Source organism: Benincasa hispida, chromosome 1 (assembly GCF_027475165.1).
Source record: "Benincasa hispida cultivar pf3 chromosome 1, pf3_genome.v1.1, whole genome shotgun sequence".
NCBI classification, from domain to species: Eukaryota; Viridiplantae; Streptophyta; class Magnoliopsida; order Cucurbitales; family Cucurbitaceae; genus Benincasa; species Benincasa hispida.
In genome coordinates, this window is record NC_143478.1 from 15,279,957 (window position 1) to 15,305,971 (window position 26,015).

The 26,015-nt window shown below is 32.1% G+C and overlaps 4 protein-coding genes across 4 annotated transcripts; 3 read left to right on the top strand and 1 right to left on the bottom strand.

Annotated features, from left to right (window-relative positions):
* The first annotated feature begins 826 nt into the window (after positions 1–826).
* LOC120069649 (RING/U-box superfamily protein) lies at positions 827–2,300 on the top strand. Its single transcript, XM_039021432.2, has one exon. It carries the CDS (start codon positions 1,074–1,076, stop codon positions 2,049–2,051), a length of 978 nt encoding a protein of 325 aa, XP_038877360.1. The 5' UTR covers positions 827–1,073; the 3' UTR covers positions 2,052–2,300.
* A 9,986-nt stretch (positions 2,301–12,286) lies between these two features.
* Positions 12,287–15,507, top strand: ETFBETA (electron transfer flavoprotein beta). Its single transcript, XM_039021421.2, has 5 exons — positions 12,287–12,660; positions 12,756–13,040; positions 13,838–13,918; positions 14,723–14,817; positions 15,171–15,507. Exons 1-5 carry the CDS (start codon positions 12,592–12,594, stop codon positions 15,394–15,396), a joined length of 756 nt encoding a protein of 251 aa, XP_038877349.1. The 5' UTR covers positions 12,287–12,591; the 3' UTR covers positions 15,397–15,507.
* A 3,570-nt stretch (positions 15,508–19,077) lies between these two features.
* Positions 19,078–21,876, top strand: LOC120069660 (transcription factor bHLH104-like). Its single transcript, XM_039021443.2, has 5 exons — positions 19,078–19,496; positions 19,670–19,741; positions 19,986–20,063; positions 20,376–20,538; positions 21,436–21,876. Exons 1-5 carry the CDS (start codon positions 19,381–19,383, stop codon positions 21,682–21,684), a joined length of 678 nt encoding a protein of 225 aa, XP_038877371.1. The 5' UTR covers positions 19,078–19,380; the 3' UTR covers positions 21,685–21,876.
* A 798-nt stretch (positions 21,877–22,674) lies between these two features.
* Positions 22,675–24,402, bottom strand: LOC120069661 (CASP-like protein 5B3). The gene is made up of 4 exons (XM_039021444.2): positions 24,265–24,402; positions 23,909–24,174; positions 23,139–23,271; positions 22,675–23,054 (listed from the first exon to the last, which is right to left on the bottom strand). The coding sequence occupies exons 2-4, from the start codon at positions 24,037–24,039 to the stop codon at positions 22,860–22,862; spliced, it is 459 nt and encodes a 152-aa protein (XP_038877372.1). The 5' UTR covers positions 24,040–24,174; positions 24,265–24,402; the 3' UTR covers positions 22,675–22,859.
* Positions 24,403–26,015: the final 1,613 nt, after the last annotated feature.

Below are 26,015 nucleotides of genomic sequence, written 5' to 3' on the forward strand. Positions count from 1 at the left end.
TACTTTTAAATTTCATTATCTTTTTCTATATAACAATATATTAGCAAATGCCACTAATCCATTCATTTATTCATTCATTGCGTCAAAAGTAAGTACAGTTTGTTCTTTTTTTGCCATAGTAAACTACAAACGACAAGCGATTTGAATCCACTAGTGCTACAAATGCAAATATACAGTTTTTATAGTAAAAAAAAACTGAAGTTACTTTTAAACGCTTTTAAATGATAAAAAAAAAAAAAAAAAAAAAAACTTAGGTGGCACAAATCTTTATAAAAAAAATTGTGCAGTTCAGGTAACACTCATTTTTTTTTGCAGTTTAGATAATATTCAATAACAATGTGCCATGTGGCAAAAAAAATTAAAAAAGTTGAATTATTTTCTTTGGGTGTGAATAGAAGGTCAACATGAGTTAGGTGCAGCCGATATAAGATAGTTATTCAGTAAAAATTTGTCACAGTAAATTATTTATTTTAGTATATAACAAAAAGAGGGATACTTGAAATAAATATAACCTAACTTGCATCTCATCATTGTCTATTCTAAATATAGTTAAATTAGTTAAGATATGTTGTGTTAACTAATATTGGATAGAAATTAGTATAATTTTCTTCTCATTTATATTCAAAACCAATACATATTTAATCATTTCTCTAGTTTTTATATAGTTACGGCACATTAATAACAAAAAAGAAAAAAGCAAAATACTAAGAAACTTCTAGAAAATTGATAACCAAACTCCAATGTTAACTATATTCTACTATTCTACTGTTATACACATTAACAAAGGATGTGAAAAGGGGGGGGGGGGGAAACAGCAACTACAAAGTACTGTCACACTGACTGACCAGTTTTCCCCTGTTATTTTAAAAAGGCAAGTCCAGCTCATTTCCACTGAAGTGTTTTCCATTTTTCTCCAAACCAACCTCATTTATTCCCACCTAGGTTTTTTTCCCCTTTCTTCCATTTCTCTCCTCATTTTTGGGTTTCCATTCCCTTCCATTTTCTCTCTTCTTCTTTCTTCTTCCTCCCTTTCAAGATCTATCCACATTCATCTCTCAAAATCCTTCCTTTCCATGGATTTCTTCACCAAAATCAGAACTTCCCAGCATATTCCTCCATTTCCTCCCCCAAATCTCCCAAATCCATCTCATTCTAGCTTCCCCATTATCGTCATTGCCATTATTGGAATTCTCGCCACTGCCTTATTGCTCCTCAGCTACTATGTCTTCGTCATCAACTGTTGCCTCAACTGGCACCGCATCGATCTCCTCCGCCGTCTCTCCCCCTCCTCCACCCGGCGCCTCCCATCCCCGACGGCCTACTCTCCGGCCATCGAGAACCGGGGTCTGGACGATTCGGTGATTAGATCAATCCCTTTACTGCAATACAAGAAATCAGTGCCCAAAGAGAAAACCTCATCTGAATGCGCTGTTTGTTTGAGTGAATTTGAAGAGGATGAGACGGTTCGAATTATTCCCATTTGCTCACATTTATTTCACATCGATTGCATCGACATTTGGCTGCAAAATAATCCCAATTGCCCACTCTGTAGAACCACCATTTCTAGCTCTGTTCTGTTTCATCGATTTCCTCTGCCGAGCTCCTCGCCAGAGGATCCAATCGGCGGCGGAGGTGAAAGGGATTTCGTAGTGATTGAATTGGGTGGAAATAGAAACGACCCATCCGGCCAATTTTCACAAGACCGGGCGAGTTCAGGGGAATTGCCGGCGGGGAAATTGGAACAGGGGAAAAAACGGCGGAAGCTGCAGAAAGTGACGAGTTTAGGAGATGAGTGGATTGACACTAGACAGAAAGATGAGCAATTTTGCATTCAACCCATTAGACGTTCGGTTTCGATGGACTCGTCGGCGGAGCGGCAGATGTATCTGGCGGTGCAGGCGGCGTTGCAGCAGAGCCGCCGTGGGAGTGCGGTTAGTCCCGGCGGCGATGGGTGTAATGGGAGAGGGAGGAGGTCTTTGTTTTCTTTTGGAAATGGTAGAAGTTGTAGAAATGCTGTTCAAGTTCAACCGGTTCGTTTGGAAGAGAATTAAGAGTTAGAAAAACTAATTTTTGTTGTGATTGATTTAGAGATGCAAAGTGTTAGCATTCTGAGAAAGGTTCAATCAAAAGATTGATAGCTTTTTTTAATGTATTTTTTAATTTTTTTTCCCCTTCTAAAACCAGCCATAATTATCAAAATTATTGCACAAAAGATTGAAGCTAAAGATTGGATGCTTGTGGGTGTATTTTGCTGTTCTATTTCTTGGTTCAATATAATTGAAGTTAAAGATTGGCTATGAGCTAGTACGAATTGTTTAGAAGGTTGGAATGTAATAAGAGGAGTATTAGAATACGTAGAGAATTGAGAGTGGAATGAAAATAGGGTCATGAAATGTGAAAACGGTAGGAAAAGATGGTTGAGTTGAAAATTGTGGGAACAAAATGAGTTTGATATTATAAATCGAGTCCAAAAGTTCAATCCAACCATGGGTTTTAGACTTTTAGATTACATTACAAATTCATTCCATTACGAGTTCTCAAACAACCCCTTATAGTATGATATGCTAACATTTCAACTGTCGAGAAAGAGATCAGAAGCTTGAATCTCAATCTATATATTATTAAACTAAAAAAATTCTATAGTATCACCTGTAAACGTAGAAATTATCCCTTTATTTAATTATAAGTATTCTTAAAAGTTAAAAGAAAGGAAGTGAATATTTTAAACTTTGTTTATAAATATAAAAAGGGATGATGATTAATTTGTTTTCATTTAACATATCTAAAAAGGTAGAATTTGCTTTCCTAATATAATTTGTTGGATGTGGTTTATGCCTACTTTGCAAGTCCCTATGATTAGGAAAAACATAAATGGCTTGTCAACCTTAGTATGTCTCTTATCCTGTTTTGCTATTTTGGGGAACAACACTTCCACCTCTCTACATTGTGATATGTATTGGACAAGTTTAATTGGTCCATATGGCCTTATCAGTATAGGTATCATATAGGGGCATAGTTGTAAGAAAAAAAGTCATCTACAATAAAGGTTCTATTGTCTGTATTTAACATGTCTCACTCCGTTATTTATCGTTAATTTGCATCGATAAATGATATGCATCTTTTTTATATCTATCAATATATTTGTGATAGGCATATATCATCAGGAGATATAAATCTTGATAAATGTCTTTACTGATTGATATTGATAAACATTTATTAATTTATCAAACATTTTTTAGTGGGTATATTTATTAGAGACATGCATCACATTTTCCTAAAAAACTTGTTTGCTGTATTTGAAAAAGCATAACTTTGTTGCTATATTTGCAAAAATGATAAATGGGAATTGCCACCCATTAAACATTTCTACAAAAAAGTATTATATGAAACTCTTATAAGGATATTCAATTAATATATAAGAAAGTTATGACAAATATCATTTTAAAATAATGTACATAGTAAACATGTGTTATTTCAATGGTTAAATGCATATTTGGGAGTGATTTTGAAATAGATAAAATTTGTCATATTTAAAATCACAACCGAAACATACATGTAGAGCATGTTTTGGAGTGATTCTAAAATGATTAAAATCTATTTTTTCATTTTCAAAACCACTCTAAAACATGCTTTTAATAATTAGCAACCGATTTAGATGATATTAAAATTATATTTAAAAATGTAAAATTCAATATTAGTTAGAAGTGTGTTTCAAAATTAAAAACATGACAAAAGTGATTTTAACAATTTTAGAATCACTCTTAAACATGCATTTAATCACTCAAAATCGGTTCAATGTTTGATTTTATACTTTTAAACGCGGTTTTGATACCATTAAAATTGATTATGAATGATCAAATGTATCTTTTATGTATTTTTAAAAATTACTAAAATCATTTTCACAATTTTAAAATCACTACCAAATATATCATCAAACATATTTACTCTTTCCAAAACATTTTAAATTCAAATCTTCAGTCTTGTATTTGTAAATGTGATACTTTCTACATAAATGGATATTTATTTAAATGTGAACTTTCACCGTAGATTTTCAACTATTTATCTTATTTAACAATAAATTAAAATTAAGATCAATAGACATAATATAAGTGAATTTTCAAGACTTAAAAATCACTTTTCCAAAGGCTTTATGTTTTGAGAGTGCTTTTTGGTCGTGACAAATGATACTTGAAAGTTTGATCGAAAAGTTATTTAAAAGCGCTTAAAAAAATAGAAGCTTTTTTTTCTAGTATGCTAAATAATAATAATAATAATAATAATAATAATAATAATAAGCATCTGTAGTATTCTTGAGAAATTACTTGCAAAGTGTTTGTAGCAGAAATACATAAAAGTAAAAACTAAGACCCGTTTAGTAATGATTTAGTTTTTTGTTTTCGTTTTTTAATATTAAATATATTTCATCTACATTTCTTATAATAATTTACATTTTTCTTAAATATAATGTTTAAATTTTTACCCATATTTCAAAAATAAAACAACTTTTTGAAAGCTATATTTTTTTAGTTATCAAAATTTGACTGGTGAAAAATAAATAACAAAAAAAAAAAAAAAAATTTAGAGGTAGAAATAGTATTCATAAACTTAATTTCTAAAAACAAAAACAAAAAACGAAATGTTACCAAATAGGGTGTTGGTTTTTTATTTTTTGTTTTTGAAAATTAAGCCTATAAACACTACTTTCACCTTCAAATTTATTCATTTGTTAATTATTTTTTACCAATGGTTTAAAAAGTCAAGTCAAAATTTGAAAATTTGTTTTTATTTTTAGAATTTGACTAAGAATTCAACCATTATATTTAAGAAAGATACAAATCATTGTTAAAAAAAAAAAAAAACGAAGTAGTTAGCTAAATAAATACTTTTCAAAATCGAGTACCAACCAATAAAGTGGTTAAACAGTTTTAGTTAAAGTGATTTCAATGGAAATGATATTCCTGAAATCACTTTATTTTAAATGCACTTCTACAACTTAAAAAGGCATAGCTTGGTAATTCGTATTATTCTCTTGAATGAAAAATCTTAACCAATGTTTACCTTAGAAATCTTAGCTTTGATGTATGGGCCAATTAACTGCTGCTCATGAACGATCCAACAGCAAATTCGTTTTCAGCTCGGCCCCAACCATCCACGATTATTCTTTAAATTTTATAATTCTTTTTTTGAAAGGCTTCAAATTTTATAATTAAAGACATTTTATTAATCATTTTACTCAATAAGTTTCAAAACTAGTTCTTGGAGTTAGTTCATTATTTATTATTATTATTATTATTTTTTTTTTTGCAAGTAAGAGTAGGATTCATAGTATTTTTCTTTGCATGAAAGCTCTTATTATTATTTAACAAATTTTATTAAAAAAAATTAATTTTAAAAAACTAAATTTAAGATTTATTAAAAATAAATCAACTATAAATACGAGACTAAATCAAAATGGAATTAAAAGTAAAATAACCAAAATTCCGCGCCGACGATTTGTGCTTGTGGGCTTATTTTGATGAAGAGTATTTATGTGGCCCAAACCCAACATAGATTTGCCACAATGCCATGAACATCAACATAGGCCAATTGATCCAACAATGTTTCTGTCAGGATTTTACGTAACGGGAGGCACAAGTTCATATAAATATATTTTTTCATTGCATCGATAAAATATTCAAATTATATAATTTTATCAAAGCGAGCATAATTAATTGGTATATGAATACTCGTAGATCTAGAATTTCATGTTAGGGCACAACATTATATAAGGTTAAAATTTTGGCTCATTAACTTCTAGATTTATGTCATATATAATTATTGAACTTCAAAAAATATATACTAAATCACTTACATCTCAATTTGTGTGTTTAATATGTAGTACTAAACACTTTTTTTTTTTAAAAAAATAATGTAACTATTGGCTACAAAATTGAAAATTTGAGGTTCAATTAGAAACAAAATTAATTTTTTTTCATGTAATACAAAGATTAGTTTTTAAGATTATTATATGTATATTTTATGGGATTTTTAGATACTAAATTGAAACTGTATATATCTATAAGGACTTAATAGAATTCAGATTGAAATTTAAGATATTTATTTGTCATAATTTTTAAAACTAATGATTAAACTTGTACTAATTTGAATGTGATAAATTATATGTAAAAATAGTATTTATATACCTTAATTTTTAAAAAATCCAATAAGTAAATAGTTACCAAATGGTTCTAAAATTTTAAAAATATTTCTGAACATGTACACATATGTGAAAAGATAAAAATGGATCAAGTTTTTCTAACCACACACAATGAAATTTTAAACAATAAAAATTGATTAATTTAAAAGAAAACAAAACTACATCCATCCAACTTGGAACCCTAAAACCACCCAACTAAAAAATGTCCACCACCTCAACAACGAGCCAACATTTTTTTATTAACGGTGTTCAAAAAATTCGATGGCCCAAAAAATCAATCAGCCCAATTCAATCTGTACGATTTTGGTTGGGTACGATTATCAACTCATTTGTTTTGGATTGAATTCAAATAAATAAAAATTATTTTATGGGTTGGGTTAGTTCATGGATTCACCTAATATAACCCAAACCAACTCGAATTTATTATTATCTTTAAAATATATATTTTTATTACTTATAGCACAATTATTTATAAATATATTGATTTTAATTTTATTTAATTTCAATATTTTTTTAAATAATTTATTCTTCAACAAAGTAGTTTCTTTACAGTTTAGAAAGAAAATTTCATTATATAAATTGAAATTGAGTTGTTAATCTTAATTCAATATATGAAAACAATTAAATTAGATTTTTACATATTTACGTTTTGTTTCTTTTTAGAACAAAATTTTAAATAAATAACCCGATTAACGAACCAACCCAATCCAAATATTTCATGATTGCGTTGGTTTAGGTTCATTTTTTAATAAGAGTTATTTGGGTTGAAGAAATTTACAACCGAATAATTGGGTTGGGTTTAAAAAGTCTTTCGACCCAACCCAACCTAACCGAACACCCTTATTTTTTATATTTAATAGTAACTAAACTATATACATGTAAAATGACCTCACGTGGGGTGTTCCTAGCCCCTTCATAGATTCTCTATGTCACATAAAACAGAAAAAATATTTGGAGCAAAAAGAGAGTTTTTTTTTTTTTTTTGGGTACGGATGACTTTTTTCTCGCACACCTTTATATTTTATGACCCGCTCCCACTATCTTCTAAATTATAACCACTTGCTTATGTCAGAGGGTACTTTTCAGTCTTTCCAATGAACTCGCGCTCAGGATGAGATCTCTAGTCTGACGCCTTTCCAAAACTCGAATTTGATGCCATCATAATAACGTGACGAAAAAATTTGAGGGGAGACCCAATGAGTTAATGATATCGGGTTGGGGATGAACTCACATACTTTATTTGATTTGGATTATGTTTTTTTTTTTTTTTCATTCTGATTAATAAATTTGAATTTCGGGCTTTTTATTTATTATCGGGTTAGGGCTTCGGAAAAGGCATCGTTGGGCTGAGTTGTTCACCACTGTTGCGGTGACATGGGTAATGTTATCCGAGTTTTGGATATTTTATTCAATCGGGTTGCATATTTAAAACCGGGTTAGGGCTTCGAAAAAGCAACCGCGATGGTAAGTTCATCCCCAACTTGATATCATTAGGCCGTTGGGTCTCCCCTTAAATTTCTTCGTCGCATTATTAAGATAGCATCGGGTTTGAGTTTTGAAAAAGGCATTGGATTAGAGATTTCATTCCGAGTGCGAGTTGATTGGGAAGGAAGTGCCTTCTGATGCAAACAAAATATTATAATTTATAAGATAGTGAAAACGGATCATAAAATATAAAGACGCATGAAAGAAGATCATAAGTAAAAAAAAAAAATAAAAATAAAAAAACTCACAGTACGACAAGACCAAACCCCTCTCACCGCGATAATAGGTGCAAAAAATCGTGAGTGTGACATAACTTTAAATTCAACTTCTATAAGAAATTTCTAAAAGTCGGAAAGCTAGGTGCTTTTTATTTTTATTTTATATAATAACAAATGTAGATATAGATATTTGAATCTCATATTGCAAATGAGAAGAAACACATACCGTTTATTATCGAGTTATGCCATGTCGTTGTATTAGAAGAAGATAATTTTTTTTATTCCTTTTTTGTTTAAAAACCATTTTCTCTTCTTTCTTTTTTGAATTCAACGTGAGATAGAGATAATGGAAAGAGATAGTGTTTTAAATGTTGATACAAAAAAATATTGTATTCCAATCTCATGAAAATATCAATGAATTTGATATAATGTCGATATGAATAGATATATTTTTTTATTTTTCCTTTTAAAAAAATAGAATTATTTATCTTTTAATAGAAAATAATAGGAATGTGATATCGAAACTTAAATATAACAAAAAAGAAAAAAAGAAAAAAAGAAAAACTGGTTGGTCCCTAGAATTTTAGTTTTTATTTAGTTCTTATGTTTCGAAATATAACACTTTTGTCCGTGAGATTTCAATAATACTCAATTTTAGTCTGTAGTAACTTAACGGAAGGTTGGTTAAGATGATGACTGGACTAATTTTAAATAAAAATAGATTGATGATATGACTATTTTAATATTGATAGGGTAAAAAGTTTTTTTTAAGGGAAAAAAAAAGAAAAGAAACTGAAAAGATGCTTGAATCCAACGTAGGAAGAGGTGAAGTTGTTAGAATCCAATATTTCGGAAGAGCCAAAGTAAGGAAGAAGAAAGATAAACTTTTATTATTTTTTTAATAATGATATTTTACTTTTGTATGTGTGTTTTATACATTTCACAGAGGGTGTAATCTGTAATTTTTTTTTTCTGTGTGTGTATACATAGAACGATGGATTGGAATTTTCATGACAATGAAGTTGAGGAAGGCATGTGTTTTGATGAAGAGTTTGATGAAAGTGGATATGAGTCTCCTGATGAGGATTCAAACGAATCTCATGTTTCAATGGATCTGAATATTGATGTAGTTGAAGAGATTGAGTCTTATTATAACAAGTTTTCTAATGTTCTCCATACTCCTCAAGACTCTGATGGAGAAAAAGAAGTCACGAGATTAGAACTTAGGGCTGAAAGTGACAAATTTTATTCAATTTAGCATAGGAATGAGATTTAGTAGTCCAAAAATTTTAAAAGATGTTACAAAACAATATGCTATTAAAAAAATAATATACTGTGAAATTGATTAAGAATGACAAGATAAAGGTGACTGCAATTTATTCTGGAGAATGCAAATGGAGATTGCATATAAGTGTTATCCAAAATGATAATACAATTTAGATTAAGAATTATGAAGGTTGTCATATATGTTCTGGGGACTTTCAAAATAAAAATATGAATTCTGCCTGGATAGCAAGAACCTACTTTGAGAGATTTAAGGACCAATCTGATTGGTCACTTGTGGAAGTCATTGAAGCAGTAAGGAGAGATCACTTCGAAGTAAATATTTCTAGAAGTCAGGCATACCGAACAAGAAAGAAAGCACTAATAAAGATAAATGACAGCATAATTGAACAATATAAGAGGCTTTGGGATTATGCAGAGGAAATTAGATGATCCAATGAGGGATCAATTGTGAAGATATAATGTGATCGACTGAGAGAAGATAATGAGCCTGTGTTTAGAAGATTTTACATGTGTTTAAAGGCTTGCAAGGAGGGATTTCAAGCAGGTTGTAGACCTTTTATAGGTTTGGATGCTTGCCACTTAAAAGGGTCATGCCAAGAACAATTAATGGCAGTCGTCGACATAGATGGAAACAATTGCTTGTATCCATTTTCATGGGTTGTTATCGAAGCCAAGAGTAAAGATAGTTGGACATAGTTTCTCACATTTCTTCAAGGTGACATCGGACACTTCAAATCTAAAGGGTACATATTTATCTCTGACCAACAAAAGGTAATACTTTTGATTTAGAAATTATCACTTTGATTTGTGATTCGTTGTATATATAATATGATGTTTAAATTTTGTATTTATGATTATTCCTTGTTTTGATAGGGTCTAGTACCAACATTCGATGATATTTTCCCAAATGTACCTCATCGTTTTTGTGTGCGACATTTGTATGCAAATTTTCAAAAAAATGTTCAAAGATTTGGCATTGAAAACTTTGTTTTGGAATACTGTTAAATGTACAAATAGAAAAGATTTTTGATGAGGTGATGACAAAGCTTGGTAAGTTAAATATGGAAGCATATCAGTATTTGATGGAGACACCTGCTAAGTTCTAGTTTAGGCATGCCTTTTCTTCTACTTTAAAGTGTGATTTTTTTGTTGAAAATGTATCTAAGTCTTTCAATGCACTTATATTGCAAGCAAGAAGTAAACCAATTATTTAGTTACTTGAAACTATTAGAAAGTTAGTGATGATTAGGATTACTAAGAATTATGTTGTTTATAATAACATGGAGGAGAACTTTGGATACAGAAGTGTGAAAAAGTTGGAGAAATATAAATCCCTTTATAGGAAAATTGTACCGTTTTGGGCTGAAAATTTGATGTTCGAGGTTGGGTATGGTGACACCCAATTTGTTGTTGACCTTGACAAGAGAACATGTTCTTGTCGAAAAGGGACTAGTGGAATTCCTTACCAACATTCTATTCAATGTATTGATTATGTAAAAAGGAGACCTGAAACATTTCTTGATGAAGCATATAGTAAACAAACTCAATTGAGCATCTACTCATATTTCATGCAATCATTGAATGGCCTGTCTTTTGGCCTATGACTACAATGTAACCATTGCTTCCACCTACCATCAGAAGGATCTCAGGTTGACCTAGAAAACAAAGGAAGCGAGACGTAGATGAAGTAGGACCTTCTCAAATACGAACAAGAGTTCATTATAGCAAGTGTAAGCCATTGGATCACAATGCCAGTGTAAAGGTCCAATATGGAAAAAGACAACTAGAAGAAATGCTTTCATGAGATTCAACATCTTATTGGCAGTAAGTATTTTTTAAATTTGATATAGAATATAAATATTTTTACTCAATATATATTTTGTAGGAGTTGACTACATCTATATTGGAAGTACTTCCAATCTCTTTGTTAGAGAGGATATAAATAGATGAATCTTTAACGGTTGGAATGCAATACTTCTCAATCAATTAGAAACACAGGAAGAGAAAGTTAATTAAGGAGTATGAGACTGCTACCATTAGTTTTATGAATTTTGTGATCAAGGGTTGTAAAATCACTTCTTTCTTTTGATGTAGCTACTATTATTTTACCTACTTTGTTGTCCGATTGTGCTTTGTAAGGCAGAAAAACAAAATCTTTGCTATTTTTTTCTCAATATTATGTGACTTATATTATATTCTTGCAATTAAGCTTTTTTTCTTCTTCTTTTTTCTACCGTTTTAAAACTTCATCTCTAAGTTATCTCGTTTTTATTGGACATTTTGCAGAGTCATTCAAAAAGAAAGATTCACATCATGATTAATTCCAATCCTACCTCCAATATTGTTTTGAAATTTTTTTATAAGAAAAATAGAATTTCATAGTTATTGTAGTTGTGTTACAATGGCCAACCAAATAAACAGCATCCCTTTATTCTAAACACCAAAACAATTTTGAAAGAAAAGTTAAGAGGAAATTAAGATTGTGCCATGGAATATAATTCATATATTTTAAACTATAATCAATATAATTAGGATTTGATTTCTCAACTTCAACATTAGGCTATAACTACTTTAGCATCCAACATTGGCAACAAAAATTTAGAAACTTCCTAAATAAAACTCTCTTAAAAATAAAAAAAGAAAACCAGAGAAGAAGTTTCTTCCTCTTCCTTCCTTTGGCTCTTCCTCTTCCTTCTATGAAAATAAGATATTGGATTCCAAGAACTTCATCTCTTTGAACATTAGATTCCAGTGTTTGTTGAGTTTCTTTTTTTTTTCCCCTTAAAGATGGATTTTTTTTCCCGATCAATATTAAGATAGCCGCATCATCAATCTATTTTGATTTAATATTAGTCTAGTCATCATCCTAATCAACCTTCCATTAAAACACTAACGGTTCTATTATCTCAAAGACTAAAATTGAGTAAGGACAAAGTATTAGATTTTGAAACATAGGGATTAAATATAAACTAAACTCAAAATCTGGGGATTAAAAATGTATTTTTCTTAAGATGAAAAAGCATGTCAATAAGTATTAGATTAAGCTCATATCTAAAAAGTATTTCCATTTTTTTTAAAAAAAAAAAGTTCGAAAATTTATATTATTGATGGTAAGGTTCACGTTAGGAAATTTCGACCTGTCAAAGAAGACAGAATGGCTTAAATGTTTTGACAAGAGAAGGAAAGGAAAGAAGAAAATAGAGAGGTTGCTTGCAGATATTAAGATTAAAGCCATTTTGTTTGCTTTACAAAGAGAGACTTGATTTTCCTTTCAAATTAAGAAAAAAAAAAAAGAGGAAAAAAAGAGACTTGAACGGCTTGTTCTCTTCTCTCCCCGTGCCAATCTCGAACTTACACACCAAAAGCCAATTACCAATCTCAGCAATACACAATACAACGATCAAGATGAAGATCATGGTCGCCATTAAGCGAGTCGTCGATTACGCCGTCAAAATCCGTGTTAAACCGGACAGAGTAAGAATCAATTCTTCATTACTTTAGAAAATTTCATGTTCTTCGATTCATTTTGTTAGAAGACGAATCACCCCTTTTTAAAACTGCAAAATTAGACGGGCGTTGAGACCCAGAACGTCAAAATGTCGATGAACCCCTTTTGCGAGATTGCAATCGAGGAAGCTCTGCGTATCAAGGAGGCTGGCTTAGCCTCTGAGGTTGTGGCGGTCACCATGGGTCCGGCTCAGTGCGTCGATACTCTCAGAACGGGCCTAGCGATGGGCGCTGACAGGGGCATTCATGTGGAAGCCACTGCACCCCTTTATCCTCTCTCTGTTGCCAAGCTTTTGAAGGCCCTCGTTGAGGTTGAGAAGCCTGGGCTTCTTTTACTAGGCAAACAGGTTTGCTTTTCTCTATCTTTCAATTTGTGAACTGGTTGTTAGTGATGGCTGATTGAATTGGATTTTGAGTACTTGGGATTAGTTGTTCTAATGGTGTTGATTTGGAGTTTCTGATTATTTTGGGATCTTGAATTATTCCCTCAATAGTAATTGAACCTTTACTTTCTCTTATCGGGGCTTTAATTTTTGTTGTACATTTCCTGGTGGTTATTGGTATGAGGCTGAGTTTTCTGTCATGTTCTAGAATGGTTTGTTTTGATTTAGATGGAAAACATGGTCTATACACAAAAAGGTCACATTGGTTGACAAACCCATGAACTACTAACTACGGTTAGGCATTTGTTTGAGCTTCTGTGGTTTTCAATTGTTGACAAAGTTTCTTCAGCCTTAACATAAAAACAAATTTCACATTCAGCTGGGGTGTGAACATGTTACCATTTGTTAGAACTTAGAAGTAGGAAAGGCTTTTTGTATAAAGTACATAGTGTCTTCATTGATATGACATATGAAATATATTCGATAGAATTCAGTAGTAAAACTATCCAAAGTTTGATTCAAACTATACGATTCCATAGTATTGTAGAAATATAGGGAGGCTCGTTATCCTAAAATATGTTTGCTTGGACCATTTACATATGGGTTATGACATGATGTTGGGGAATATGTTGTTGGAATTTGGGATTGTGGGATTTGGTTGTTTGTTCGTCTCTATGTTGTTATCCATTTTCATCTTTCTTTAACTGCAATATTTAACTTGAAAAGGATACTTATTGTCCAATCTGACTCTGGACTTGTAGGCTATTGATGATGATTGTAATCAAACGGGGCAGATGGTTGCAGGTCTTCTGAACTGGCCTCAAGGGACTTTTGCTTCGAAGGTTAGCTTCTCAAGCATGCACATTTTACCATTTAGGAAACAACTTAGAAGGAAAATGGCGATAATCTAAGTGTAAGATGCTAGCATGATACATACTATAATACATACTTCGTTGAGTACTTTGAGATCCTGCTCCAACATCCACTGCTTACTTCATGGTGCTGCGTCCATTAGGTTCAAGTTAATGAGGTAGATTCTCCATATATAAAATGTCTTTCCTGTAGTAGTCAAGTAAATATATATGTTGGTCCTTCCCTTGTTAGTTTATTTTCAACAGCTTCTAAGATTTTTTTTAAGAAACTAGTAGATATAGATCACCATGGATTGGGATTGACTCATTTGTAGGTTTAGATACTGCTTAGATGGTAAGACCCTACTTGAAAAGGATATGTTCTATAGGTTGTACAACCATGTCTTTCAGTTCTAGAGATACTGCTTCGATGATGGATTCAAACTAGTTTGTCTTAAGTTAAACAATCCATTGAGATTTTTTTTTTATGCCGAAAGTATTATGACTATGCAGTGGTGTTAGGCGTGGACACCCATAGTTATTTCAAAAAATGATAGAACGAAAGTTACTGATACGATTTACATCATAAAATGACAGTATATGTTGTCTCTCCTCAAAATCTTGGAACTTTATTCAACTTCGTTATTATTTATAACCTTTCTTAGATTTAACAAACAGGTGCCAAGAGGATATGAAAATGGTTATCTGCTTCTCGCCATTTTTATATTGCTAGAAATCACTTTGCTTACTTTATGGAGAAAATGTTCATATGACACTGATCCTTGTTTCCAGTAGGTTGTGATAGACAAGGAGAAGCAGGCAGTGACAGTGGACAGAGAAGTGGATGGCGGTCTTGAGACTCTTTGTTTGGACTTACCAGCCGTAATCACGTTAGTTTCCTGCCTTTACACATTAACTTTACCTTGTGTAGATTCAACTTGATAATTTAAAATGTTGATATTTCACATCCAGATTTTCTTGTCCTCAGAGCTGGAAAATGGCTTGAAATATTGATGCAGAAAACTACTAACTATTTCTATCTTCAATGTAAATTTTAACAGTTTGCGAAGGATATGTGCCAATTTTGACCACCAGGACAAAAAATTCTAAGATTTCATCCTTAGAAATCTAGTGATCTTTCATATTGAGTTTTTTAGAGAATTCACAAAACTAGTTGCATATAAAACTTCATGGATGTAAATATCTTCAATCAAGGAACTCATATTTTTGCTCTGTCATGCAGAACTGATTTGAGGCTGAATCAACCAAGGTATGCTACGCTCCCGAACATAATGAAAGCGAAATCGAAACCCATAAAGAAGTTCACTCCACAGGAATTAAATGTGGATGTAAAGCCAGATTTAGAGGTCGTTCAAGTTACAGAACCTCCGAAAAGAAAGGCGGGTATCATTTTGTCATCTGTTGATGAACTCATTGACAAACTAAAAAATGAAGCTCATGTCATTTGATCATCTGATCTTTCTCTCTCTGTGTTTAATCCATTTCTATCTTCAAGATGCAAATAAATACAGTACAAAATTATTATGCAGGTTGAATAACAGGATTTCTGTTTCCTTTCATCCTTAGCTAATGACTGTCCTTGTTTTGGTTCTGGATATAGCTCTCGCTTGCTTCCCCCCCCCCCCCCCCCCCCCCCCCCCCCCCCCCTTTTTTTAATTGCTTGAACAATGTGGGACTGTAGCCAATCGGCGCTTGGATGGGCTGTGATGTGTAAGAAATATGAAAATTATTATTAAAAATTGTAAAAAATCAAGTACAATTTTCAAAAACTTTTCATCTTCAAGATTTTTTTTAGTTCAATTATTTTCCCCTATAATGAATGTTTTTTTTTTTTTTTTTTTTTTTTTTTTTTAATAGAAGGTGGTTTCATATCTTTAAACATAGGCGGAGCCACGTAGGGGTTGGTTTCCCCTCAATTTATCTATTTTTTATATTTTAATATAAATTATAAAGTAATATGTATTAATATGTATATAAACGTTCAACCTAAATAACAATGCTCTTCTTGGTATGGAATGTCTTTGGTGAAGCACAGGAATTTGAATCCTACGGCCTACTAACATTTTATTTTGAATTTTAAATGATTTTTTTCCTTGATTTTTTCATCGAATTTTAAATGATTTTTTTCCTTGATTTTTTCATCGTTAATGGGATTTTAAAGCCAAACTCATGTAAATCCTGATAAAGGTAAAGTTGGTCAAATAACGTGTCCTTTAAAATATAATATGTCTTTTTTTTAATAAATAAATAGTAAAAAAATACTTTTTTGTTTTTATAGGCAACAGAATTGGGTAGTTTATAAATTTTTTTCTTTTATTCGAAATTCACTTTTCAATCTCAACTCTCAAGAACATTCTATTAAAAAGTTTTAGTTCATTTTTATACATAATTTTTATATTCACATTATGCTATATATATTTTCGTTTGTTTCCATGTTATTTTTACATTCACATTACTCGTATAGGTTTTTAAAATTAATTTTAAAGTTCAAGCTAGATGATTATTTGTTGTCACTCGTTTGGATATATGAACTCGACAAGTAAGTTTTAAAATATTCTTAGACTTTAAGTTTTGATGCTTTTAAATCTATATAATAGAATGTAATATTTTTATTATTAATATTCTTTTGTAGAGTTAATCCAAAATTAATATGGAGAGATATTATAAAAGAAAAATAACAATAGGGATTGTAGAGGCATCATCTTCAAAGAAGAAAAATGTTTTGAATTTTGATCAATCTTATATATAAATCTAGAAGAACTAACTAAGATTTTGGTCTAAGATATTGTGATTGCAATGAATTTAGTCAAAATTTGTAAAGAAATACGGTAGAGAACTGGAAAACTTGATTAGGATTCGTTGTTGAGTATGATTTTTGATTTCTATCATAGTCGTGATATTTAAGTCCTTAAAATGGATGACCCATTTCTAATTCAAGGACGACAAAGGCGAAATTCTCAAGCCAATTACAAATTTACATCATTATCGTGTTGAAGTTTTCTATGTCATCATTGATATGCAACTTCAAAAGCTGAATAATCATTTTATTGAAACAAATATTGAATTGCTTCTCTATGTGACGTGTCAAAATCTGAGTAATTCATTTATTCTTTTGATAGAAAAAAACTTAGTTAACTTTCTCAGTTTTACCCAAAAGACTTTTTAGCTATTGAACTCTCTATGCTTAAGGATCAACTTCAAAATTATATTATTGATATGTCTTCAAATATTGAGTTTGTTGAGTTAAAAAGCATATATGATCTAGCAGTAAAAATGGTCATGTCGAATAAAAACAAGATCTATCTATTAGTTTACAAATTACTTACCTTGGCGTTGATTTTACATGTTACCACAACTATAGTAGAGAGCACATTTTCTGCTATGCATATTGTGAGACTTGATTTCGTTATCAAATGGGAGGTTAATGGATGAATGATTGTCTTTTAACCTATATTGAAAAGGATTTATTTGATAAGTTAGATACTGAAGTTATCATGGACCGATTTCAAAACATGGATCGATACTGAAGTTATCATGGATCAATTTCAAAACATGAAAACTCAAGAAGGCAATTGTAATGTATTAAGTTAGTTAATTTATGAAGTTATGAACATTTTTTTACATTCATTTATAGATTTTTTTGTTAGATTTGTACATATAGTGTCCTTATATATAGTTTTCATGGCTTTGCCACTGTCTTTAAAAATAAGTTCTTAGTTAGCATATTTATTTCATTCTCATAAAATCACATGGGAAAATGCCTGAGTTGATCCATTGGAAGTGGTAACTTTATTTATTTCTTTATGGCCAAAACAACCAACTTCTTATCCATCCAAGTCAGATTTTTCTATTTTTCTATTTTATTTATTTCTTTTTTGTTTTTTAGTACAAACCATAATTATTGTATCTATAACGATCTGACTTTCTAAAACATGTCATAGGACCGTTATTATGTACATGCATAAATATTTACATAAAAAATAAAAAAAATTGGACTATTTTATTAAATAAAGAATTCTTTCATAAATAAGTTCATGAAAAGAAAACGGTATAACATAAATTTTAAAATAAGAAAAATTAACAAAAAATGAAATTCCCTAACACCTAAATTCTTTCAGAAGTAAATTCATGAAAAGAAAATGGTATAACATGAAAAAAAACATATGAATCCAAGCGGAAGTGTTTTCTAGTCCCATTGTCGCTATCACGAATTTCTCTTGTCAGTCGCCCGAGTATCCTTGCCCTTACTTGAAAAACATGTAAACATGAAGGATGAGTATAAAATACTCAGTAAGTGATCCCATTACTGGAATCAGGATATGCATTCCCACTTAGTGAATGTTTGGGCTAGTGGATTAAACAAACTGAAACTGTTTCTGAATGACAAACTATGGGGATAACTTAGCTTGCCTTGACTTGCATGTCTAGTAGCCTGATGACACACCGTCAAAACATGGAAAAACAATGAAAGTAAACCTGTCGATTCATGGAATCATGCAAATGAACCCGTCGGCTCACACATGTCTAATGGCCTGATGGCGCACCGTTAAAACATGAAATTGGACCTGTCGGTCCCTAGAGAATTGGATTTTTCGTCAACAAACCATTTTGAAAGGCTCAAATGAAATTTGTTCCAATTTCTATAAAGTTAGTTTTTTTTTTGGACATTTTACTTTAGTCATATCAATGTGAAATTACTTAATGAAACAGTGTGCCTGTGGATTGGAATCTCACTCTTTGGGGTTTAGGGTTTTCCGCTTTCCACTCTCTCTTCTCTTGCTATTCACTCTTTGCTTTTATTTCTTTTAATTGAAAAAATTAAAAGGAAAAAAAAATAGCAAGAGTGAAAGAGTAGAGAATGAAAGTAAAGATGCATAGTAGCATAATAGCGAAAATCAAGAGTAAAGATTGAAAGTAATGATGATAGTACCGAGAGCAAGAATTGAGAGTCGAACATGCGTGCACAATAAATTTATTTTTGATAATATTTGTTGGTAATCACACAAACAAAAGATATAGAAAAACTTAAAATTTTAAAAGTGGAATATGTTCCATTTACAGCTCAAATTTGAAGTCAATGGAACAATTCTCTCTAAAAAAAGTGGGTGCAGGTGCAGTTGTACAATTTTGTTATGCTGCTGGCCACAGCGGATTACCATTCCGTTCCGACTACGAGGTGGTGGGACAGACAATGATCCCCAACCAGAAAAACAAACGCGGCGGCGGTTAATCGAGATTCCTTCTCCCAAAAAGGTGAAATTTTGATACACGTGTTCGTTTATCACTGGTTCTTCCAATCCGCCCTCATCGTTTTCCCCCCAATTTTCCCATTCCCTAATTTTCCATGGACTTTTCAATCTCTTCAATGGCGAAATGAGACTGAAATTGGTAGCAGAGGTACGGCGGTGGACGACGCTTTTATTCCAGATCAGATGGATCCCTTAGAGGATTCTAGTTGTTGGGATTTTCTTGATTGCTCCTTCTTCGTCGACGGCGACAATCTTATTAACCCTTCGCTCGATCCTCTATGGCTGCCTAATGATTCCAGGCAATAATTCAATACCGCCCATTACTACATTCTGTCTTTCCTCTTCTCTTTTGCCCTTTTTCTGTTCCCTTTTAACCAACTTTCAATCACTTCTGGATTTTGTTCTCTCTTTTTCGCAGGTGTTTGATTCAATGAACCACTTAACGAATTTGGGGTTTTCGTTTCATTTGCAGGGATAGTTGTGCGGAGACTGATGTTTCAGCCGGGCGTGTTGAATCTGAAGAAAACGATTGTTCGCGGAAGAGGTAATTCTTTTTGGTCTGCACCGATATTGTGTTTGTTTACAATCTAGATGTTGTATCATCTGTGTACGAGATAATACCATTTTACCTAAATTGTGCTTTCTGGTTGTGGATTCAGCATAATCCTTTCCAGTAGGAATTAGGAAATAAGCCATCTGTTGTGATAAGTTTATCTTTCTGGTAATATTTTTGAACTTTTCCTTAATTATTCACTTACATCTACCCTCCTGCTTGAAATAATTATCAGGGCACGAGATGGGTCGTGCGCTGGACCAACTTCAAAAGCTTGTCGCGAGAGGTTGCGGAGGGAGAAATTAAATGATAGGCAAGCATTTTCTGTTATCCAACATTTTTATAATTTTACATGCTTTGTATGATTATGACGATGATGATGGGGGATAAGCCTAATGGTATTTATGATCTGTGTGTGAATATATTTTGCTATCTAAAAGGGAGTTCAAGATTGCAATCACTTGTTTGGATTTTGCATCTCCTTTGGGATTTTAGGAGATGAGTTAATGCTTCTCTTGATTGTTCTTTCTATCCACCAAAAAAAAAAAAAAAAAAAAAAAAGCTTCGCTTAATTGTTCTTAGGACATGCAGTAAAGTGTGAAGCTTTTGTTGGAAATTTGTGCAGGTTTCTTGACTTGAGCATTGCTTTAGAACCTAGTAGACCTACCAAAACTAACAAGCCAGCCATACTTGATGATGCCATTAGAGTGTTAAATCAACTTAAGAATGAAGCCGAAGACCTCAAACAAACTAATGAAAAGTTGCGCGAAGAAGTGGAGTGTTTAAAGGTTAGTTATCATATAAGAAAGCCAATCAGTTTCATATTATCTTTGAGGCGTGCTCGGCACAATACCCTGCTGGAGTATCCATATTATAATCTTTATATTATTTTGTTTCAATTAAAATTTTGCATCTTTCATTAAAGGTAAGCGTTTTTCAAATCATGAAGCTTTTGCTCTCCTTACATAGGGCCGATTCTTTGAGTTTTCGTTCATCAAATTGTTTTTAGAATGTTATTAAGGTTATCTTGATATATATATACATTGGATCTCATGCATCATTTATAGTTTTATGATTTCTTAATGGAGCCACGTCTTGCATGAATTGATCTGAGTGCAACTGTGCTATTTTCTGGTATAGCTATAGATCTCTCGCACATTTCTTATGTTTGGGATTACTTTTCAATGTCTTAATCATAGTTCTTAACTTGTATTGTATGATTGTATATTTGTATCTAATATAACAAGTTTCATGATGTTTAGTTAAATGTCTAAAAGAATATTAGAGTATTTAATTGAAAAAATAAGTCATTTTTGGAAGAAATTAGAGTATTTGGCAACCAATTAAAATAGCTTTTCATGTGTATTTTAATCAATTTTTATCAAAAGTGTTTAAATAAAAATGAGTTTTTTGAAAAACACATTTTTCTTAAGTTAATCCAAGTGGCCCTTACTATTCCCCCCTTCCCCTTCCCCTCTTAAAAGTATTTATCAGGGATGTGCTTCATTTCAAAATATTATTCCCAACAGTCACCTTGGACACATTCTCAGCCTCATAAGTTCCTTGTTAAAGGAAATCAAATCCATTTGTACTTGCATGACATTGTCACAAATTAAAAAGATATCGATCTGTTTAAATGGGTTTTCTTTTTTTAACATAAGTTGCTTGCATAAATTCTTCAACAGGCAGAGAAGAATGATCTTCGGAAAGAGAAAATCATTTTGAAGGAAGACAAAGAAAGAATGGAACAACAGTTGAAATCTGTAGCCATTCCACCTCCAGGGCTTATCCCTGGTCATCCAGCTGCATATCATGCTGCTCAAGGTAAGATGGCTGTTTTTCCTGGTTATAGTTTGATCCCAATGTGGCAATATCTTCCTCCATCAGTACGAGATACATCTCAAGATCATGAGCTCAGGCCCCCTGCTGCATAGTTTATTTTGCCACCTTTAAATATTAGAGTTTCTCTTTCTTTCATCCATCCATTTTTGGTTCACCAACATGTAAGTATTTCTCTCAACACATTTCCCGATTGTTCTTGAAAACAATTAGTTCCAAAATGGAAGCAGAATTTGCAAGGACTACTGTTTGATACTCTTTTTTTTATTGAATTAGTTTCAACTCAATGTCCATTATCTTCGTAATATTGAGTTCAGATCAATACTATACTAATAAGGTTTCTTAGACTAGTTTTAATTTATCCACTTATTCTTGATTGGTCTAAAGTTAAATTGCATTGAGGGGGAAGTTGGAAAAAATACAGGAGAGATTAAAGACTCTGCTACTAGTAAAGAAAATGACTTTTTAAGTGTTTGTTATTGAAGGGGTCAATTGTATTTGTAAATAGAGCCAGGGCACAAAAGCAGGAGGAAGTAGATTTAGCATTTGTCTTGGTTTTCTTTTGTTAACTCTGAATCTGATGCAAAATGAACTTGGATAAGCAAAAGCCTAGTCCCTATTGGAGCAGCATCCATATTGAGAAAATGGTGTAGATTTTCCAGCCGTATAATAGGAAAATAGAATGTATCCTTTGAACTAGAAAAGATGCATCATTTCCAGTATGATGACCAAACTTGAGATAGATAATAAATTATATGTAGCTTCACGGAAAACTAGTCAAGTAATTTTGCAATTTTATTTGTTCTGTTAGTAATTAGATTTTATTTTGTGTTACATCGTCCGAGCATAGATCGATGTTTAGAACTTTGAATACATTGATATTGGGGCATCGATCTCTACTTCAAAACCATCTGAATTAGGGAAATATCGGATTGGGGTGGATGGATTAGCCTTGAACTTATAGAAGCTTATCCCCTTGAACGCCGATTCCGAAAGGGAGCTTCAGCCATCTCTATTTTTCTTCCTACTTCCTATAGTAGTTTCAAAATGGATCAAAGTATGATTGGAAAGTTTGAAAACTGGAATTGCAAAAGAAAATTTGTATAGTTTGTTATGATTAAATTTACATCCCCAGCAAAGAAACTAGTGGATTTGTGCTTTCAAACTACGTATGAAGAGGTAAAACGCAAATTAAAGAGAAAATTAGAAGAAGAAATATGACTTGAAAAAAAAAAATGCAACATTTGAAATTGCCTGTACAGCAAATGGTTTAACTGGAAGCCAATAGCCAAACCATAATAAGAGAAGAAGTAGCAATAGTTATCCAGCTGAGGAATGCCAATGCGACTGAGAGTTGGTATTTTTGGCATTCCCCTATGAAACTACAGCTTTTCAAGTCGTTAAAATACAATATTGCTACCCCACTTGAAGAAGAAGCTGCTGCCAGTGTCAATGTTGCTGTAATCTGCATCATAATACATGAAACTTAGAATTCTCTGACACCACCATACCAAAATGAAGATGGTTAAAAAGTTCCATATCGACTCACCCAATCCCCGGCAACAAAGAGGCTAATGAGCACAGTGCTTTGGAGCGCTTTGTTTCTCACCAGTGCATAGGCATCGATTAATGCTAGCACAAAACTCCAGGTGATTTGTAACCCCAATGAAGCAATTAGGTAGCTGCACAAAGGATAAATGATAAGAACACATCAAACAAGTTTGAATGAGTGCTTCCAACTCTAGGGTGGTCCCATTGCATAAATGTATGAATCTGATGAATTAGAAGGTACTATATTTATGAAAATAACATTGCAAACAAGATGAACTACACATGTTTTAATCTACATTTTTGCAGATTGATTTTCAATGATATGGAGATGGATATTTTTGGTCATTGTCAGCCAATCAACAGAATTACAAAACAGGAAGAACAAATCATGAACTTTTGATAATCCAAATTGCTGAAAGATGGTCATTACTCAGTACTTGTGGCAGGGAAGAAGAAAAAAAACAATGATTTAGCTTACATTGAAACATCATCCTTTGATATTTGCTCTTGGAATTGACAAGGTACCATGAAGAGTATATATGAAAGAAAGAATTCAGTACAAACAATAAATAATCAGATTGCTCTCTCACAAGCAATGGTTCAGGATTGATCATAAGACTAAAACCAAACAACTTAGTTGCCATATATACTTATGATCTTATCTCTGAGCATGGAAATAAGCAGAAGAAATGGATGTTTCACAGAGAGAATGATCAGATTGTATTCAAGGAAAATAGAGGAACTAAAAAGGGGGGAAAGAACACATACCAAAAAGCTGTGAATTTGAAGAAGTAAGAAGTTGAAGCCATAGAAGCAATAGAGGCAGCAGCAAAAACGCACTGCAAAATCCTCAGAATTAGCCCCGTCATAGTCCCAGGAGTCCCAGGGAAATCCTTCATCTTCTTCCTTCCTCAAACTCAGCAAAAACCTCCAAATTTCAAAATCCAATCGGGCGAATTATCCATTTTCTCATAACTCTTTAAACACGATCGCTTTGACCAGAGAGCAATGAGAAAATCAGGGTAACCAAAAAGCTAAAACGAAAAATTGGAATCCGAAATCAGAAACCCAAATTGGGAAATTGAGTAGATTCGAAATTAAAAAGAAATTGATAGGGGGATTACCGGAACCCAGAAGTGGGTTTGGAAAAAGCTGATGAACAGCAATGGGTTTGTTTGGATTGAATGAACAAAAAGGGGAATTGAAGAGGAAAAAAGGGAAAGGGCTTTGCATATGCATGGTTACGTATAGCAGTTTAAAAGTCGGGAATTGACTTTCAATTAAACAAATGGAAATGCCGTCACAATTCACAAAGTCATTGGCACACTTCTTCTCAGCCAGACGCCATAGAAACACCAAGTCGCTCATATGCAAATTTTCAATTAAATTTATGGATTAAGGTCACGTTTATCGAATCGTAATAAAAATTGATATAATTATAATAAAATTTTATTGATGGATCAATTATAATAATTTGAATCGTAAATATAATTGGATTGATTTTGATTGCATTTACTTAAAATTATGAATTTTGTCAAATGTATTATTACCATTCTCTCTATCTCTATCTCTGAGGGTCAAATGGTAACGATTAATAGTAAAATGTCAAAATTAATAATTTTTCAGTTGTAATTAGTAACAACAATAGTAACCGTACGATAATTATAATGGTAACGGTAACTAATTCTCAGGTGTAATTCTCGATTGAGTATTCTTTATTCATCAATTAGATTACGTTATTTCATCACAGATTTGGATGTGGAACCCATATGTCAGTACAAATGTAGGACACAAGTAAGCAACAATAAAAGTAATTAAATGGGGTCCATTTTTTTTATTCCATTGATCTATTACGTTTTCAATGGGATAAACATGGCCTAAAATATCTATACAAATTAATTAAATTATTAATTAATTTATTTTTAGTTTCAAATTAAGTTATAAATATGATTACACTCACAAGTATTGGTGTTTCTTTTAACATAGGTGGATTTGTCTCATATTCAAAATACACTATTTTAATCTATGAGTTTTTCTTTTTCTTTTTTTTTTTTTTTCGAGTAAGTCATTGACATTATATGGAGTAATTTTTTTTATTATATTAAATGCTGACTTAGACATTTTAAATTATAAAATAGACATTTTCCCTCCACCTTCTTTCCCATTTTTTTTAAATAATTATTTATGTATTGACAAAAACATGGTTGAGTTGAAAGAAATGATAAAGATAAGATAATGAAATCCTAGACCGGGTCCATGAGTACTGTGTAAGCACATAACACGTGTATCTGGTCCACGATTTAAAGCTAAATCGTGGATGGGGTCCATGACTTCCCTCCACATCATGTGACCAGCTGCTGACCTACCACCCAACGACTACCACATATCTGGCATGTGGTGTTGACTAGGAAGTTATGGACCAGGTCCACAACTACCATACTCGTGTACTGAGTACACGAGCTAGTGGTCCCAAAACCTTCCCCTACCACCCTTCGATCACTTTCTTCCTCAATCTCTAACTTTCTTTCTTTCTTCTTTTCTTTCCTAGGTCACCACCAGCCGCACGTCTATTGTCGTCGTGCTTTTCATCGTCTGTCATTCTCTCTTGCTGCCACTGTCGTGCTGCCGTCAACCCTAGGTAAAATTTTTTCCTTTCAGTATATGAGATTGTGTCTTGAATATCCATAGTAGTATTTTGTTTAAATGTATGGATGAAAATATAGAGTTTTGAACTAGTTTTGTTGAAAATTTGAAAGATCTAGTATGTAGAGTTTGTTTTGTCTAAGATTTAGTATTTTTTAACTATTAGATTGGCTTTGAAATTTTGTTTTTAGATTGTTTGAGTTTGGACTTGAAAGTTTGGATAGTTATTTAT

Excerpts from the sequence above, each read along its gene's own strand:
- LOC120069660 (XM_039021443.2), top strand. The coding sequence starts at position 19,381 with ATGGATCCCTTAGAGGATTCTAGTTGTTGGGATTTTCTTGATTGCTCC. Across the intron at positions 19,497-19,669 it reads TGGCTGCCTAATGATTCCAG|GGATAGTTGTGCGGAGACTG; the intron begins GCAATAATTCAA and ends TTTCATTTGCAG. Across the intron at positions 20,064-20,375 it reads AGGGAGAAATTAAATGATAG|GTTTCTTGACTTGAGCATTG; the intron begins GCAAGCATTTTC and ends AAATTTGTGCAG.
- LOC120069649 (XM_039021432.2), top strand. The coding sequence starts at position 1,074 with ATGGATTTCTTCACCAAAATCAGAACTTCCCAGCATATTCCTCCATTT.
- LOC120069661 (XM_039021444.2), bottom strand. The coding sequence starts at position 24,039 with ATGAAGGATTTCCCTGGGACTCCTGGGACTATGACGGGGCTAATTCTG. Across the intron at positions 23,272-23,908 it reads TTCAAATTCACAGCTTTTTG|CTACCTAATTGCTTCATTGG; the intron begins GTATGTGTTCTT and ends TCCTTTGTGCAG. Across the intron at positions 23,055-23,138 it reads TCTTTGTTGCCGGGGATTGG|ATTACAGCAACATTGACACT; the intron begins GTGAGTCGATAT and ends ATTATGATGCAG.
- ETFBETA (XM_039021421.2), top strand. The coding sequence starts at position 12,592 with ATGAAGATCATGGTCGCCATTAAGCGAGTCGTCGATTACGCCGTCAAA. Across the intron at positions 12,661-12,755 it reads TCCGTGTTAAACCGGACAGA|ACGGGCGTTGAGACCCAGAA; the intron begins GTAAGAATCAAT and ends CTGCAAAATTAG. Across the intron at positions 14,818-15,170 it reads GACTTACCAGCCGTAATCAC|AACTGATTTGAGGCTGAATC; the intron begins GTTAGTTTCCTG and ends TCTGTCATGCAG.